Genomic DNA, 17,052 nt, shown 5'->3' on the forward strand with positions numbered 1-17,052 from the left:
GACTTGAACTTTATTTTGGAGCAGGCTGTGCTCCAATCTTGGTGACCAATCCGAGAATGTTGAATAAAATAATCTAAATGAATGGCAACAGACAGGGGCTAAGTTGGGATTCTAACCAGAGATGTTGATATCATTTAATAGGGAATTCAGAAGATGCTACATTCTTGGAATATTCTCTCCTCTTGGATAAGAAGAACAACCTGATAGGTTAGATACCTGAGTAAACTGCAAAAAGGCTCAGATTCTGATTTGGCAATGTGATTTCCCCAAACTAACTTGGCTAGAAATGCTGGTATCATACTTTTTAATAGAAAACAGTCTTGAACAGAAACACAAATTCCTCAGCAAAGGCAAAGCTGAAAGCACTGTTGGACTGTTGTTCTCCCTAGGATTTTGGCGCAAGAGGTCTCAAACAAAAACCACAGTCTTATCGTGGTTGGGCGACTAAAGTCAATTTTATTTTAGAAGCCTTTCAAGTACCCTACACAAACCAGAGACAGGAAGTTAAGCAGACTTCCTAAGCAGAGATCAATGACTTTACCTTCTCTCCTGGCACGTGCCTTTATCTCAATGTTCAGTACTCCAAGGTAAAGCCCACAGGACACATGTGAAAAGAATACTCCATGAAATGAGTCCCCTGGGAAATCAAGCACACCTGCTCGCACTAATTGTTTAAGGGCTCAAGGAGTTGGCCGGATGAAGGGAGAGTTTATCTGTAATTCTAAAATCTTATTTTCTTGGGCTTTGTGAGTTAGTGCTATTCTCTATGTTCTGCATATAAGATATTTAGTGATTACTGGGGACATGAAGCCAAGAGTTACACAAACAAGCACACATGTAGAAAAAGGGAATAGAACTTTGATGAGACGAAAAGCAGCTATGACGTGTCCATTCAACCAGACAGAAAAGCAAAAAGCACCTTCAGAAAAATTATGAATTAGTCCCACTGGCTCAAACTCATCTTGCCAAAAATCTGACATCTGCCACAAGCAGCATTTGTGGGAGAGTATGAATGGATCAGTGCAAAAATGACACCGTCTGGGAAAAAAATTTCCCAAGGCTATCTCAGAATACATGGGTCCCATTTGGTAGCTTACTGTATCCTTATATCCAAAGGAAGACACACTGTTAATGATTTTCTAATGACAAAATTATTCATGATTCCTTCACATCAAAACAGTAAAAAACTTGTCTTGACTTTTTTGGGGGAAAGTCAATAGCAACATAGTTTATTATCTTAATAGTGTCTTTTAGTCCAGGTTCTACAATTGGAGAATGCTACCATTTAAGCAGACCACTTTTGCCCACACCTTAAAAGAAGTTAGCAAAACTATAATGTCCATGTTTTCAACTTTTGATATTCTAGCTTCCCATCCGCTGCACGAAGGAGGGAGTGTGGAGTGAGGAGTTCAAGTTATGTGAGAACCTGCAAGGGGAATGCCCACCACCCACCTCGGAGCCGAAACTCGTGGAGTACAAGTGTGAACAAGGATACGGGATAGGTATGTTTGGGAAGAGAGTCTGACTTCTGCTCTCAAGTTATCCTTCTATCAGGCCTGGCTGGGTCTTAGATCAGCTCCATCATTCTGCCTGAGGAGTGGACAGAAATCCAAGTTGACTTTGAGCTGCTTCGGTTAAAATGAAATTTATGACACTTTTTTTTTCCCCCACTCCTCCACACACATGTAATGTTGGTGGTGCTGCTGAGTGATTTGTTACCCAGTATAGCCTGAAAATGGATTGATTTTTGGTAGGAGTTGTAGTTCAAAGAGGAAAGGTGGGAATGTGTAGCCACATACCACACATGCATTGGACACCTGCTTCATTCTCTCTGCTGCTGTACCTTGAGCAGAGAGTTCCCAAAGGAGCAATTTGAGATTGTCTTTGATTGCCTGGATCAGCAGCCATTCTTTCTCTATGGTGAACCTGGCTCCAGAACCTAGGGACAACTTTTCTTTTTTAATTGGGGGATAGTTGTTTTACAATGTGTTACTTTCTGCTGCACAATGAAGTGAATAAGCTGCTGCTGCTGCTAAGTCGTTTCAGTTGTGTCTGACTCTGTGCGACCCCAGAGACGGCAGCCCACCAGGCTCCCCCGTTCCTGGGATTCTCCAGGCAAGAACACTGGAGTGGGTTGCCATTTCCTTCTCCAAAGCATGAAAGTGAAAAGTGAAAGCGAAGTCGCTCAGTTGTGTCCAACTCTTAGCCAACCCAATGGACTGCAGCCCACCAGGCTCCTCCGTCCATGGGATTTTCCAGGCAAGAGTATTGGAGTGGGGTGCCATTGCCTTCTCTGCTCCTATAAGCTATATGTATGCATATATTCGTCCTTTCTTGGACCCCCTCCCACCCCCCACCCCACCTATCTAGGTCATCACAGAGCACTAAGCTGAACTCCCTGTGTTATACAGCAGGTTCCCACTAGCTATTTTACACATGGTAATGTATAAATGTCAATGCTCCTCTCTCAATTCATCCCACCCTTCATTTGCCTCTTGTGTCCACGTGTATATTCTCAATGTCTGTGTCTCTATTCCTGCCCTGCAAATAGGTTCGTCTGTACCATTTTTCTAGATTCCATATATAAGTATTCAGTTCAGTTCAGTTCAGTAGCTCAGTTGTGTCCAACTCTTCACAACCCCATGAACTGCTGCACACCAGGCCTCCCTGTCCATCACCAACTCCCAGAGTCCACCCAAACCCATGTCCATTGAGTCGGTAGTGCCATCCAACCATCTCATCCTCTGTCGTCCCCTTCTCCTCCTGCCCTCAATCTTTCCCAGCATCAAGGTCTTTTCCAATGATATATGTATTAATATACAATATTTTTTTTTCTCTTTCTGATTTACTACACTCTGTATAACAGTCTCTAGGTAGATCCATGTCTCTACAAATGACTCAATTTCTTTCCTTTCTATGGCTAAATAATATTCCATTGTATATATGTGCTACATCTTCTTTATCCATTCATCTGTTGATAGATATTTAGGTTGCTTCCATGTCCTGGATATTGTAAATAGTGCTGTATTGAACATCGGGGTGCATATGTCTTTTCGAATTATGAAGCAAGTGAAGATAAAAGTCTCTGTGGCCAGGGATAATTCAAAGTGAAATTAACTCAAATTGGCTCTGTGTGAACTTAAGCATCATAGAAAAGAGATCCTGTTTGTGAAAAAAAGTGTTGAGACTAACCCTAAGTTTTTAATTGCATGAGCAAGGAGTAATTTTCCAAGTCATTCTAACATGTGTAACGCCAGTAGATAAAACTTGAGTTAATGAGAAAGCTTGTTAGTTTCTGAGACTGTTTTTTACCATCTTCAATTTACTGTTTGCACTGAAAAATCTTGTGGCCAGACAAGTAGTTAGATGCTGAGACTGTGCTTCTTGCGTGGTGCCTCATGAGAAAATTCTTATATCCCCACCCTCTAATTTCTACATTAATGTATCATATGCTAACATGTGTAGAGTCCTTAAGATTCATGTAATTCTTTGAGTTATACAAGTCAGTGTAAAACAGGAGTATAGATAACACTGAAAAGAAACTTGGAGATCAAAAAATCTTTAGATGAGGAAATAGAGAACCTTGAGAGTCTGCCTTCTTTGAATAGAATTTTAGAAGATACTCAGGCTTCATGTACAAAGAAATAGAGTGGGATTTTCCTTTGAAAGGCCACCACAGGACCAAAGTCTCTGCTTTTGTTTTCTCCTCATTTCCTCTTTTAATCAGTAGGTTTCTTGGCTACCAGAGTAATGATCTTCAGTGTTTCAGGCACTATAAATCCACCTTCATGATTTCTGGGCCATTTTCTCCCCAGTTAGTAAAGTTTTTAGATAATAGATCCTGCAATTATCAGCTTCAGGAAATCATATAAGCAGGAATGCTATTAAAAGTACTTAAAAGGCATCAACCAATCAGTATAGACCTTAGCTGGCCAGAGTCCTGGAGTGGGGTCTCAGAGGTCTGCAGAGCAGGAATTAAATCTTTTATTGCTGGGTCATACAGAGATTTCAGGGATTCTAGAGGAAGGGGTATATGTGACCAGAAAGGGGAAGAGCACTTGGAGCCAGGGACTTAACTTGGTGCAGTGGTTCTTTACTTGTGAGTGTAGGAGCATCCCTACAGGTGCATAGTCAATGAGTATCAGCCTTGCCTGTGACCATGTTAATGAGGTGATCTACAATGTAGAATGATGGACTCTATGGACATGAATTCTAGCAGACTTCCAGGAGACACTGGAGGACAGGGAAGTGTGGTGTGCTGCAGTCCATGACGTTGCAAAGAGTCAGACATGACTTAGCGACTGAACAACAACACAATATAGAAAGCAATTGTTTTTGAAAAACAAAGCTAATGATTCCAGGAAGTGAAACACTGAGATGCGTGAAGTCTATCGTAAATTTCTGTTCCTTCAGGTGCAGTGTGTTCCCCATTGTGTACCGTCCTCCCTAATGATCCTGTAATCCTTCCTGAGAATGTCACTACTGACACTCTGGAGCACTGGATGGAACCCGTCAGAGTACAGGTAAGAAAAAGAGTCATTTTTATATGCTAAGGAGGTAAGACACTAAGCAATTCTCAACTGGCAGCATATTCCCAGGTGTAATTTCAGAGGCTTTCAAAGCATCCTTAGAACAAACAACCACATGGATCATTCCTAGAGAGAAGAACTGAAAATAAATAAGAAAAGAGAAAAGCTTGAGAAAAGATGACCCATATCCAAAGGAAAGTTTAAAAGAATATAGAAGGATGACCTAGAGGCATAAAATATGATAATACAGGAAGGAAATTTAAAGAGAAAATTACCACTAATAAAAAAAAAAGATTGTAAATCAATTCTATTCCAATAAAAAGCTTTTTAAAAAATAGAACAGCAAAATGTAGGATAAGCCAAAGTTATGAATAAAGATAAGAGAAGGGTAGAGAGGAAAAGATAAAACAATGAAAAAAACTGAAAACAGGGAAAGAATGATGAAAGGAAGTAAGAGAAGTTGACTTTATTTATTTAATTAATTTTATTTTTTAATGGCTGTGCTGGGTATTCAGTGCTGTGCATGGGCTTTCTCTAGTTGTGGTTCATGGACTCCAAGCTGCACAGGATTAAGCAGTGGCACACAAGCTTAGTTGACTTGAGGCATGTGGGATCAACCCAGACCAAGGATTGAACCCATGTCCTCTAATTGGCAGACAGATTCTTAACCACTGGACCACCAGGGATGTCCCTCCCCTGGTTTCTTAACCACTTTAGCTCTTGACTTGTAGTTACCTTACCTAATACTACTGGCATAACTCTTACTGAATTCAACATCCACACATCTGGTCCTTCTGAAACCTTGGTTCTCAGTTCCATGGCCTCCTCTGATCACCTTTAGCTCCCTGACTTCCTCTCCCACATGCCTTCCTTGGCTCACTCTAACCTTGCCACAGTAGCTCTTGGCTGATTCTTGAACATGCCAGACAGATCCCACCTCAGGACCTTTGCCCCGTGGTTCCCTCTGCCTGGAATGCTCTTCTCCTGGGTATCTTCATGTCCTGCTCCTCAGCTTCCTTCCTCAATTTACTCAATGTCTGGAAGGCCTCCTTTGACTCTACTATCTAAAATGTTAACTCCCCTACACTTTTGTCTCTCTTCCCTCTTTTATCTTTTTCTCCTTAGGACTTATCGTGACCATACATAGTATATATTTAACTCATTTATCTTATATATTAATCAGTCTCTTTCTGCCACTAGAATAAAAAGATCAAAAGATCACTGAAGAATTATGGTTCACTACCATATCCCAGATCCTAGAATACTACCTACTATGTAGTAAGTGTTCAATAAATACTTGTGTGAAATGAATAAATGAAAAAGAGAAAGATGGATAAGATGGTGATACATTATTTCTTCTTAGAATGGGAGGGTGGGACTATCATAAAGCCTGGAAGATGGCTTGTTTTATTAAACTGTCTAATAAGCAAAAACCTTAGAAGTTTGTTCTTGCAGAGTCACCAAGACATAGGCTCTAGAGAGGTACCACATTTCATTTGGAATTCATTCTCAGATTGCTCCCTTTTCCTCACAGGCTAATTGTGCTGTGTTATTGGTGAGGATGTGTGTTAAAGCAGGAGGATAAGGAACAAATACATAAGTATGATTCAGGGGTGGGGGATGGGAGGAGTGTGACCCTATCAATTCAGTCACTCAGCAAACACTTACTGGAGCTTACTGTGTGCCCTAGAACTATGCTAAGTGCTGGGAATATAAAGAGGGAAAAATGAGAGTCCCTCTGTTTACAAGAGTTACAATCTGGCCATAAAAATGGCCATTTATAATAATGCAACATGAGAAGTGCCTTGTTTGTGGTAGAGAACTATAGGAACACCTAAGAGGAAGCAACTAATTCTTCTGCTGGGGAACTCTGGGGGGGTGTGCATTAGTCCTTCAGTCATGTCAGACTCTTTGGGGCCCCATGAACTGTCATCTGTCAGATTCTTCTGTCCATGGCGTTCTCCAGGCAAGAATACCAGGGTTGCCATTCCCTTCTCCAGGGGATCTTTCCAACCCTGGTCTCCTGCATTGCAGACAGATTCTTTATCATCTGAGCCACCAGGGAAGACCTTGGAGTTGGGGAAGGAGCAATAGACCAGGAAGCTCTTCCTTTGGGTCATAAACTATGATCAAAGGGAACATTCTAGTGGGTAAGAAGTTCTGTGTGTCTGAAACCAGAGTATGCGCTGTGGTGAGGGAGAGGGGAGATGGGAGCTAGAAAGATGGGAAAGCACAGAGGCAGGCAGATGAGACCCTGTAGTGCATGGTGCACTCCTCTAAGGATGTTGAACCCAAAGAGAAAACTGCACCAGTGGGAGGGACTCTGGGAAGTCCAGTTGGAAGTGGAAAGGAGAAAGCCAGAAAAACACCTTGCCTGGTTCTCCCATCCCCTGGCCTTTCTGGACTTTCTGCACCATTTCCCACAATCTGTTGTGAAGGTTTAGCTGGAATTAGAATACCTGAAGAAAGGACTTCTGCCTCGTGTTCCTGGGGTGCCAGGCAGAGTATCCCCTGTCAGTCCCTCTAGCTCAACTTCTTATGTGAAAGACTTCTCTTTCTCTATAAGCAGCTAAAGGGGGAAAGGCTTGGACCTTTTACAATCCATTTTCTCCACCTGAGAGATGAACTGCTTCAGGAACCCTTCTACACTTACTTTAGCATCTGCCCAACAAGGTATCCGATGAGCATAGTCGGTGGATTCAGGGTTTGTGAGACCAGAGTGCAGGCCTTCCAGTGATAGGGGTTCTTCCACTTCCACTTTCTGAATGGGACATTCAGAAAGAGCAGTTCACTTTTCTTCATGAAGACAGCAGAGACTTGACTATTTCCAAACTGGAAAACAGTATCTTCTGTTTTATTAAAACCTCTCCTTTCTCCACTGTCCTTCAGGGCAGTCACTATTATTTATTTCTCTATTCCATAGCATTTTGTTCGTGTTTATATTCCTACTTCCTTTTTCAGCACGGGGCAAATTGTAGGTGTCTTATAAATGTTAGTCGAGTAAGCAAAGAAATTGCTATGGCATCATTTTCTACTTTGGAAGTAAATACATATCTTCTCCTCAAACTGGGTATGTTGTTGCAGCTTCCTACAGTTATATATAATTATATCCTTGTCAATTGCAAGTTGCAAACGCCAGAGAGAAAATGCAGAATTTATTTTCTTCTTAAGCCAAACATCAAATGTTATCATTTGTATCACTGCATTTATCATGACTATGGTCTAGTAAGTAAATTCCTGGTTTTGGAAAATAGGTTATCCAAGCACAATTTTGAGGATGATAACATCTAAGGAACACTGTAGATCTTGGGATAAAAAAATCGTGTTTAAAAAAAAGTTGAGTTTTTATTCATAATCTCTGTTCTTCACGAGCTACATAATTTTAGGCTGCTTTTCTGTTCTGTGACTCCATTTCCTTGTGTGTAAAATAGGTGTAATACTTAACTCATAAGGTTAGTATGAGTATCAGATGAGAAGCATATGACTAGAATTTAATTTTGTGATTGATGCATAATAATCTTTCTTGGTTGGCTGTCATTCCTACTGGAGACAAGCTGCTTCCCCTCACTTCTGCATGCCTCTTCTCATCTGTAATGGCACACCATGCTTTTTATAATTTGGAGATGCAACTAAATAATGTCGTGGTGGGTCACAGTGTGCAATATGGTTAGCAGCACCATTACTTTAGTGGTACCCTTGAGACTTGTGCCATGTTTCTGTGTGAAAATAAAGTGAAATAATTAAATTAGCTGCTTCCAACACTGTCGTGGAAGAATTGAAGTAACTCACAAAATGAACTTCATTCCTACCTTGAAAGAGTAACTTGTTCCTAAAAAAAACCCAAAAGTCAGAAGTTCAAAGGTTGAAAGCATAATTGACATTTCCTGAATGCCCAAATCAGTATTTTTTTATGCCAAAAGGAAACCGAGGGTTAATCCAGTGTTAATATTCATTATCATACAGTCGCTAACCACCATGCTGTTACCTGTACTCTCTCAGCTCTTTTATAGATATAATGAAGTTAAGAAGGATTGCTTACAAATGAAGCTTACATGGAATGCTTCACCTTTAGGGAACTGAAACTTTATTAGGACAGAAAAACAAGAAAAAGTCAATGGAAGCACAGGAGACAATGATGAGGTTATTACGCTTGTGTTCCCAGATCCATAGAAATGAGATTATGCACTAACCACTGCTGCTGCTGCTGCTAAGTCACTTCAGTCGTGTCCGACTCTGTGCGACCACATAGACGGCAGCCCACCAGTCCCCACCGTCCCTGGGATTCTCCAGGCAAGAACACTGGAGTGGGTTGCCATTTCCTCCTCCAATGCATGAAAGTGAAAACAGATGACCCATAATGTCTGCCACTTTGTGGCATTCAATGGCTCTTGAGGGGCGGGAGATCTAAGCCTGTCCTCATGTCACGTGAGTATATGTTCCTCGGTTCTTGGTCTCGTTACAACAAAGATTTGGAGTGACGGACATTAAAGCCCTCTCGGCGTGTCACAGTTCTCAAGTCTTGGATAGACCGCATTATAGCTCTCAGGTCTTGAAAGGACCATGTTATAGCTCTTAGACAAATCAGTGTTACAGCTCAGTGTTACAGCTCTATTTTATTTAGAAGATAGCAGGAAAATCCATCTCTGAGGCGTGAGGACACGTTGATCCAAAGACACGAAGAGAAGAGTGCCCCAGCATGTGGGGGAGAGAGAGAGAGCTAGCTTTGGCTCCTCTTTTTATATGTTTATCTTCTCCCTGGGCCTGTCCTATGTAAATTGAGCCAGCCAGGAGTGTTGCTTGTTTTACCTGAGGTCCTGACCCCGGTCCTCAGACCTTCTTTTGTTCTATTTTCGAGGGCTTTTCCCTTCTTTGTCTTTTAGCCACTGCCATTTAGGACTCGTTTCCCTAGTCTACCTACCTAACACTCACAAAGAAGTGCCTATTACACCAAAGCAGTTGTATTAAATGAAAATCTTCCTCAAGTAAAAGCTTCATAGCTTACATCGATTTATCTTGAAGGATGTTCCATATTATACTCAATCTTAAGTTTTGGTGTCCTTTAGAATCACTTGGGCAGTTTGTAAAGGGAGCAGACCTGTCTTCCCCTCTTCAGAGAGGCTCGCAGTGCCTTGGGGTATGTATTTTTTAACAGGCACCCCAAGTAATTCTGTTGTAAAACTTCACAAAACACTGCTATTATAAAATTCTGGCAACATAAATGTTTTAAGTAAAAGCACACCTATTTGGAGCCTGGCTCATTTGTTTAGTAAATGATGATCTCCTATTACATGTAAACCCCTGCTATCTCCCATACTTCAAATACCTGGTATCTGGCAAGACAACAGAGCAGTGGATTAAATTGCATCATTTTCTCTAGTCTATTTCCAATGATTTCATTCTTTATAATAAAAATGATGTCTTACATTTGGATAACACTTTATTGCCTGCAAAGTTGTATATATAAAATATATATTTTAGGTATTTATAATTTCATTTGAATCTTCTCATAAACCAATAAACTAGGGGAAAAAAGATTTTATTATCCTTATTTCACAGACAAATTAGATCTTGTTGGATGATCTGTCCAAGGTTGCATGGCTTTCAAGAACTGGAGAGAGCAGTGCAACCAACTTTTCTGACTTCAAGTTCAGTGATTTCCCCTGAATCACCGTGTTTTCTGTAGTCTGGTGTACATTTGGATTACTTTGCCCATCAAATAGAAAAGAAGTCCCTTGTCACAACCATGAGAGCCTCCTTGTTCCCACACTTTCCTTCCCTCCCCGTGAAGTCTAACAAAATAATTTGGAGAGATATTTCCCTATAGTACTGCTTTTCCTCATTGTGAGTTTGTTTTTAAAGAACAATCAAGTAAACTTTTCAGGTTCCTATAAAATTTGTTTGCCTGTCTTTGGGGATTCTGCTGGATTTTACTCCTGAAAATGACACCTGAGTCCTAGAATAATATACTTTTCGTTAAAGGAAGAATTTCCAAGAACTTAGGTAGTAAGGAATTTTGATGAAAAACAACTCCAAGTGGCAACTGTCATAAAAGGAAGAGTGAGGCTCTCCTGGGTTCAAATACTATTTGACTTACCCCTTGGAGCCTCTTCCTGCTCAGCGGCAAGAATGGGGATGGTATTCTGTCTTGAAGGTGAAAGGTTGCTGCTGAAAGCCATGTGTTATGCTGGGATTCGTGACCTCTGGAGGAGAGGATTTCGATTCTGGGTCAGAGACAAGGCTTGACTACTTGGAGCTTTTTGTGTAGCAAAGTTTTATTAAAGTATAATAGAGACAGGGAAAGCTTCTGACACAGATATCGTAAGGGGACAGAAAGAGTGCCCCTTTGCTAGTTTTTGAAGTGAGAAATAGATTTAAGGGCCTAGATCTGATAGATAGAGTGCCTGATGAACTATGGAATGAGGTTCGTGACATTGTACAAGAGACAGGGATCAAGACCATCCCCATGGAAAAAAATGCAAAAAAGCAAAATGGCTGTCTGGGGAGGCCTTACAAATAGCTGTGAAAATAAGAGAAGTGAAAAGCAAAGGAGAAAAGGAAAGATATAAGCATCTGAATGCAGAGTTCCAAAGAATAGCAAGAAGAGATAAGAAAGCCTTCTTCAACGATCAGTGCAAAGAAATAGAGGAAAACAACAGAATGGGAAAGACGAGATCTCTTCAAGAAAATTAGAGATACCAAGGGAACATTTCATGCAAAGATGGGCTCGATAAAGGACAGAAATGGTATGGATCTAACAGAAGCAGAAGATATTAAGAAGAGATGGCAAGAATACACAGAAGAACTGTACAAAAAAGATCTTCACAACACAGATAATCATGATGGTGTGGTCACTGACCTAGAACCAGACATCCTGGAATGTGAAGTCAAGTGGGCCTTAGAAAGCATCACTACGAACAAAGCTAGTGGAGGTGATGGAATTCCAGTTGAGCTATTTCAAATCAGGAAAGATGATGCTGTGAAAGTGCTGCACTCAATATGCCAGCAAATTTGGAAAACTCAGCAATGGCCACAGGACTGGAAAAGGTCAGTTTTCATTCCAATCCCAAAGAAGGGCAATGCTAAAGAATGCTCAAACTACTGCACAGTTGCACTCATCTCACACGCTAGTAAAGTAATGCTCAAAATTCTCCAAGCCAGGCTTCAGCAATATGTGAACCGTGAACTTCCTGATGTTCAAGTTGGTTTTAGAAAAGGCAGAGGAACCAGAGATCAAATTGCCAACACCCGCTGGATCATGGAAAAAGCAAGAGCGTTCCAGAAAAACATCTATTTCTACTTTATTGACTATGCCAAAGCCTTTGACTGTGTGGATCACAATAAACTGTGGAAAATTCTCAAAGAGATGGGAATACCAGACCACCTGATCTGCCTCTTGAGAAATCTGTATGCAGGTCAAGAAGCAACAGTTAGAACTGGACATGAAACAACAAACCGGTTCCAAATAGGAAAAGGAGTACGTCAAGGCTGTATATTGTCACCTGCTTATTTAACTTATATGCAGAGTACATCATGAGAAACGCTGGACTGGAAGAAGCACAAGCTGGAATCAAGATTGCCAGGAGAAATCTCAATAACCTCAGATATGCAGATGACACCACCCTTATGGCAGAAAGTGAAGAGGAACTCAAAAGCCTCTTGATGAAAGTGAAAGTGGAGAGTGAAAAAGTTGGCTTAAAGCTCAACATTCAGAAAATGAAGATCATGGCATCTGGTCCCATCACTTTATGGGAAATAGATGGGGAAACAGTGGAAACAGTGTCAGACTTTATTTTTCTGGGCTCCAAAATCACTGCAGATGGTGATTACAGCCATGAAATTAAAAGACGCTTACTCCTTGGAAGGAAAATTATGACCAACCTAGATAGCATATTCAAAAGCAGAGACATTACTTTGCCGACAAAGGTTCGTCTAGTCAAGGCTATGGTTTGTCCTGTGGTCATGTATGGATGTGAGAGTTGGTCTGTGAAGAAGGCTGAGCACCAAAGAATTGATGCTTTTGAACTGTGGTGTTGGAGAAGACTCTTGAGAGTCCCTTGGACTGCAAGGAGATCCAACCAGTCCATTCTGAAGGAGATCAGCCCTGGGATTTCTTTGGAAGGAATGATGCTAAAGCTGAAACTCCAGTACTTTGGCCACCTCATGCGAAGAGTTGACTCATTGGAAAAGACTCTGATGCTGGGAGGGATTGGGGGCAGGAGGAGAAGGGGATGACAGAAGATGAGATGGCTGGATGGCATCACTGACTCAATGGACGTGAGTCTGGGTGAACTCCGGGAGTTGGTGATGGACAGGGAGGCCTGGTGTGCTGTGATTCATGGGGTCACAAAGAGTCGGACACGACTGAGCGACTGAACTGAACTGAACTTTGGGTCTTTTGGTGCTGCTAAGCAGATAAGAGAGACACCTCAAGGCTGAGGGATTTCACCAGGCCCCTCTCCTATCATATGCACTTTTGAGATAGGATAGCACGAGGTGTGTCATCCATCCGCCCCCAATAAGATTGACATGAATACTGGTTTATTGAGCCATTATCAGCCCAAGCTTTGAAAAATGAAAAATAAAAAGCTAGCTTTAAGCAGAACCATTTTGAAGAAAGGGCAGATTCCCAAGCAAATACATAGTTTCATTAACATAGCTTAAGCAAAATATTTCCATAAGAAAAATGCATTGGTTAGCTCTAGGCTGAACCAGGTATCATCAACACAGAATTAAAAGAAGGCTCTTAATTTTGTGTAGAGAAGGAAAAACAGAAACAAAATCTTCTGCCACTTGCAGTTCATTTCCTTCTGCCACTTGGGGATCTCTGCCCTTCCTGCCTGTTACCTTCTCAAAGGGTTGCTATAAAAATTCAAAATAACACTTTTGCAATGTTTTTCAGTTTCTTGCACATAGTTTTGAATTATGTAAAAATGGAATTTGTGTTCACTTAGTACAAATCTCACCTTTGGAAATTTCCTACACCTATGAAAAGATATCACCAGCTATCTATAAGAAAGAGAAATATTATTCTACAAGTTCTATGCTCTGCTTGTTAGTGTGTGTGTGTATGTACAGATTGATGTATGTAGGCCTTTTTTTTTTTTTTTTTTTTCCTGTGCCTTTTACAAATGGGGCTGGGAAGACAATGGCGATTCAGTGCTTCCTATTGGAATACCTCTGACTAAAGATGCAATGTCTAATGGCTTGGTTATGAGTCTGAGAAGAGAGTAAGGATGAACATATACTATTCTGTTATATCTAAATGTTTCGAGAGCATTGTGGCTTAGGAAACGTGAAGTAAGGATTTGAAATTCCCAAATGAGCTGTCTGAGCCTTTGCTGTTGTAATAATGTCTTCCTCCTTCAACTACTACGTCTGCAGACATAGACTTTTCTATAATGATGGCGTCAGCAGAGACCTTGCAGAGAGGACATAAAACAAAAAGGCTTCTTGGCTGTCAAATAAATTCCTGCCAGTTAAAGTGACTGAGCAGTGGAATCTGGCAGCTGGGACAGACAGGAGCAGCCAACTGTGCACTCAGTGTCGCCACTCATATCTAGGGGGCCTGAGCTGAGGGTATGGGAAAAGCTCCACGTGGACTTCCACTGAGAGCACTGTGTGCTTTTCTCATCCCTGCTTTTTATCTTCTTCCTTTCCCCTTCTTCTTCCTCTTTTCTGTCACTCTAATACCAAACTGTAAGTCTTAGAGGGAGAAGGCAGTGGCAACCCACTCCAGTACTCTTGCCTGGAGAATCCCATGGACAGAAGAGCCTGGTAGGCTGCAGTCCATGGGGTCACGAAGAGTCGGACATGACTGAGTGACTTCACTTTCACTTTTCACTTTCATGCATTGGAGAAGGAAATGGCAACCCACTCCAGTGTTCTTGCCTGGAGAATCCCAGGGACGGGGGAGCCTGGTGGGCTGCCGTCTCTGGGGTCGCACAGCGGACACGACTGATGCAACTTAGCAGCAGCAGCAGCAGCAGCAAGAGTCTTAGAGATAAGAATGATGTCTTACCTTCATCCCCATGTGTGCATGCCAAGTTGTTTCAGTCATGTTGGATGCTTTGCGACCCTATAGACCAGTAGCCCACCAGGTTCCCCTGTCCACGGGATTCTCCAGGCAAGAATACTAGAGTGGGTTACCACGTCCTCCTCCAGGGGATCTTCCTGACCCAGGGATGGAACCAGCGTCTCTTACCTCTCCTGCATTGGCGGGCGGGTTCTCTATCACTCATGCCACCTGAGAAGCCCCACCTTCATCTCTAGACCTCCTCCTCAATGCAAGATTCATTTCACTTGCTGCTCAGAAGGCAGTTGCTGTGCAAAACCAAAGACCTGGAAAAAGAATGGCTCCCACCCCTCCAGGGCCATTTCTCATGGCAAACCTTTGGGTTTTTCCAAAAAGACACCCACTCCAGTATTCTTGGGCTTCCCTTGTGGCTCAGCTGGTAAAGAATCTGCCTGCAATGCAGGAGACCTGGGTTCAGTCCCTGAGTTGGGTAGATCCCCTGGAGAAGGGAAAGGCTACCTACTCCAGTATTCTGGCCTGGAGAATTCCATGGACTGTATAGTTCATGGGGTCACAAAGAGTCAGACACGACTGACCGACTTTCCCTGAGCGACAAAAAAATAATAAGATTAATTTTTTTATTATTGTCCTTAACCACTGTGTCTGGAGAATGTTTAATTATATCTTGTGACTTTCCTTTCTAAAATAGGAAAATTGGCATTTTGACTTACCTTATAAAGAAGTGGTCTTTTGAGAACCAGATTTCATGGAGAGGTTTTTCTTAAAAATACATAGTATGGCAATTGTTTGCATGTAAATGAATTTTTTAAAAAAATGTTTCTTTCTGAAATACAAAAGAATCCATCACAACAGCTCATTTTCACTATTGGTTTGTTTCATAAATTCAGTTTTCTCAGATTGGATAATACTTTTTTCCAGTATATCATAATTAGGAATTATTTAATATATCATAATTTAGTATATCATAATTAGGAAGTCCAAGTTAATGAGATTTTCCTGGGGCTACACTCATTAGGTTTGCAAAAATTCTAAACACTGTGTGGAATTCCTCTCTCAGCTCCTCAGCTCATCAACAGAATTGCTCAGTCCAAACAAATCTTATAATTTCTGACTTTGTTTTCCCAAGTTGGTCCCAGAAGGATTAATAACATCTTAAATAAAACCAAACTGTTTTAAGAGAAAGAAAAAGCAGGAAGAAAAAAAGACAATACCCTTCAGTGGCATAGCTCCCTACTATTTGGTATCATCCTCCTGGTGTCCCCTTGTCTCCTAATCCTTGCCCTCCCCTCACCTCGAGGGTCCTCTTGAGAGGTGCAGTTATGAGTAACAGCCCTAGTGACACTTGCCACACACCATGAGAGAACAAATCCTTCAGATGTGAGTCATGCAAAGATCTTTGTTCGTCTGTTTTAAGCATGGAATTGTTCCCTCTCTGCTTGAGTAAGTCTCAAGCATCAATTTCCTCTTCTCTAGAGAACAGACAAGGGGGTCTTGGAAGATGAGGGAAGAGGAACCAAAAGCCTACTGGAGGGTAATGTGCTATGGTCCAAATAGATATTCAGAATAACACTGTATTTTATTTAGGGCTGCATACATATATAGTACTGATGATAAGGAAACCATCACAAACCTGGGCAGGAGCAGAACTTTGTGGCCTGATGTGATTAGTTGCCCATTCTGTTAAGTAACTTATTCCTGATAAAAAAAAAAAAAAAAAAACAATTGAGCAATTTTTTGTTAGACTTTAATGTTGGCTAACCATCAGTCTTGTGACTTTCAGCAACACATTTAAACATGCAACAACCTTCATACAGCCCTATGACCTTCTGAATAACCCTAACTAGTTTCCCTTCCCCTCCTCCCTCCCTCCCTTCCCTCTCTCTCTGTCTGTCTCCTTCTCTCTCCCCCCACTCCCTCTCTCTACCCTCTTTTCTTCTCTCCCATCTGCTCTCCCTTTGTTCTTCCTTCCTCTCTTCTCTTCTTTTCCCTTGATTTTTTTAAAAAATTAAAGTAGCTCAATCAAAAGAAAATCTTTAAACTGGTTTTCTCATGAATCTTTTCCTTTTGAAAAGTTCAAAACAAATCCTTGGCACTCAGTTGTTCCCAATTGACTCATCTGAGAAGTGGATTGCTAACAGTGTAACAGCTATATAATCATATACTAATGTGTAGAAATAATAATTTAAAATGTCAGAATAGTTGTTACCAGAAGGGAGAAAGGAAGGAAAATGATGTTAGAGGGATACACATAGGGGACTTTAACTGAACCTCTAATGACTTAAACTCCAGAAGCACATAAAGTGAAATGTTATAATTTGATAAAGCTGGGCAGAGGGCATAAGGTTATTTTTTCAATTATTCTCCATAACTTTTCAAATATAATATATAGGATTATAATTTGTCAAAAAAATATTCCAGGAAGTAAGAAAATCATATTGAACTGTTAAAAGACAAACTGAGGCATATTATTAAAGGTTTTAAGAGTTTATA

General features: G+C 41.1%; 1 protein-coding gene across 1 annotated transcript in view; it reads left to right on the forward strand.

Annotated features, from left to right (window-relative positions):
• Positions 1 to 17,052, forward strand: part of PAPPA2 (pappalysin 2) — a 326,093-nt gene that overhangs the window by 259,493 nt on the left and 49,548 nt on the right. Inside the window, exons 19-20 of the mRNA XM_070768487.1 lie at positions 1,367 to 1,502; positions 4,414 to 4,523. Of these exons, the coding sequence (XP_070624588.1) occupies positions 1,367 to 1,502; positions 4,414 to 4,523 (246 nt within the window). The remainder of the gene's footprint in view (positions 1 to 1,366; positions 1,503 to 4,413; positions 4,524 to 17,052) is intronic.

This window comes from Bos indicus, chromosome 16 (genome assembly GCF_029378745.1).
Source record: "Bos indicus isolate NIAB-ARS_2022 breed Sahiwal x Tharparkar chromosome 16, NIAB-ARS_B.indTharparkar_mat_pri_1.0, whole genome shotgun sequence".
In the NCBI taxonomy this organism is placed as follows: Eukaryota; Metazoa; Chordata; class Mammalia; order Artiodactyla; family Bovidae; genus Bos; species Bos indicus.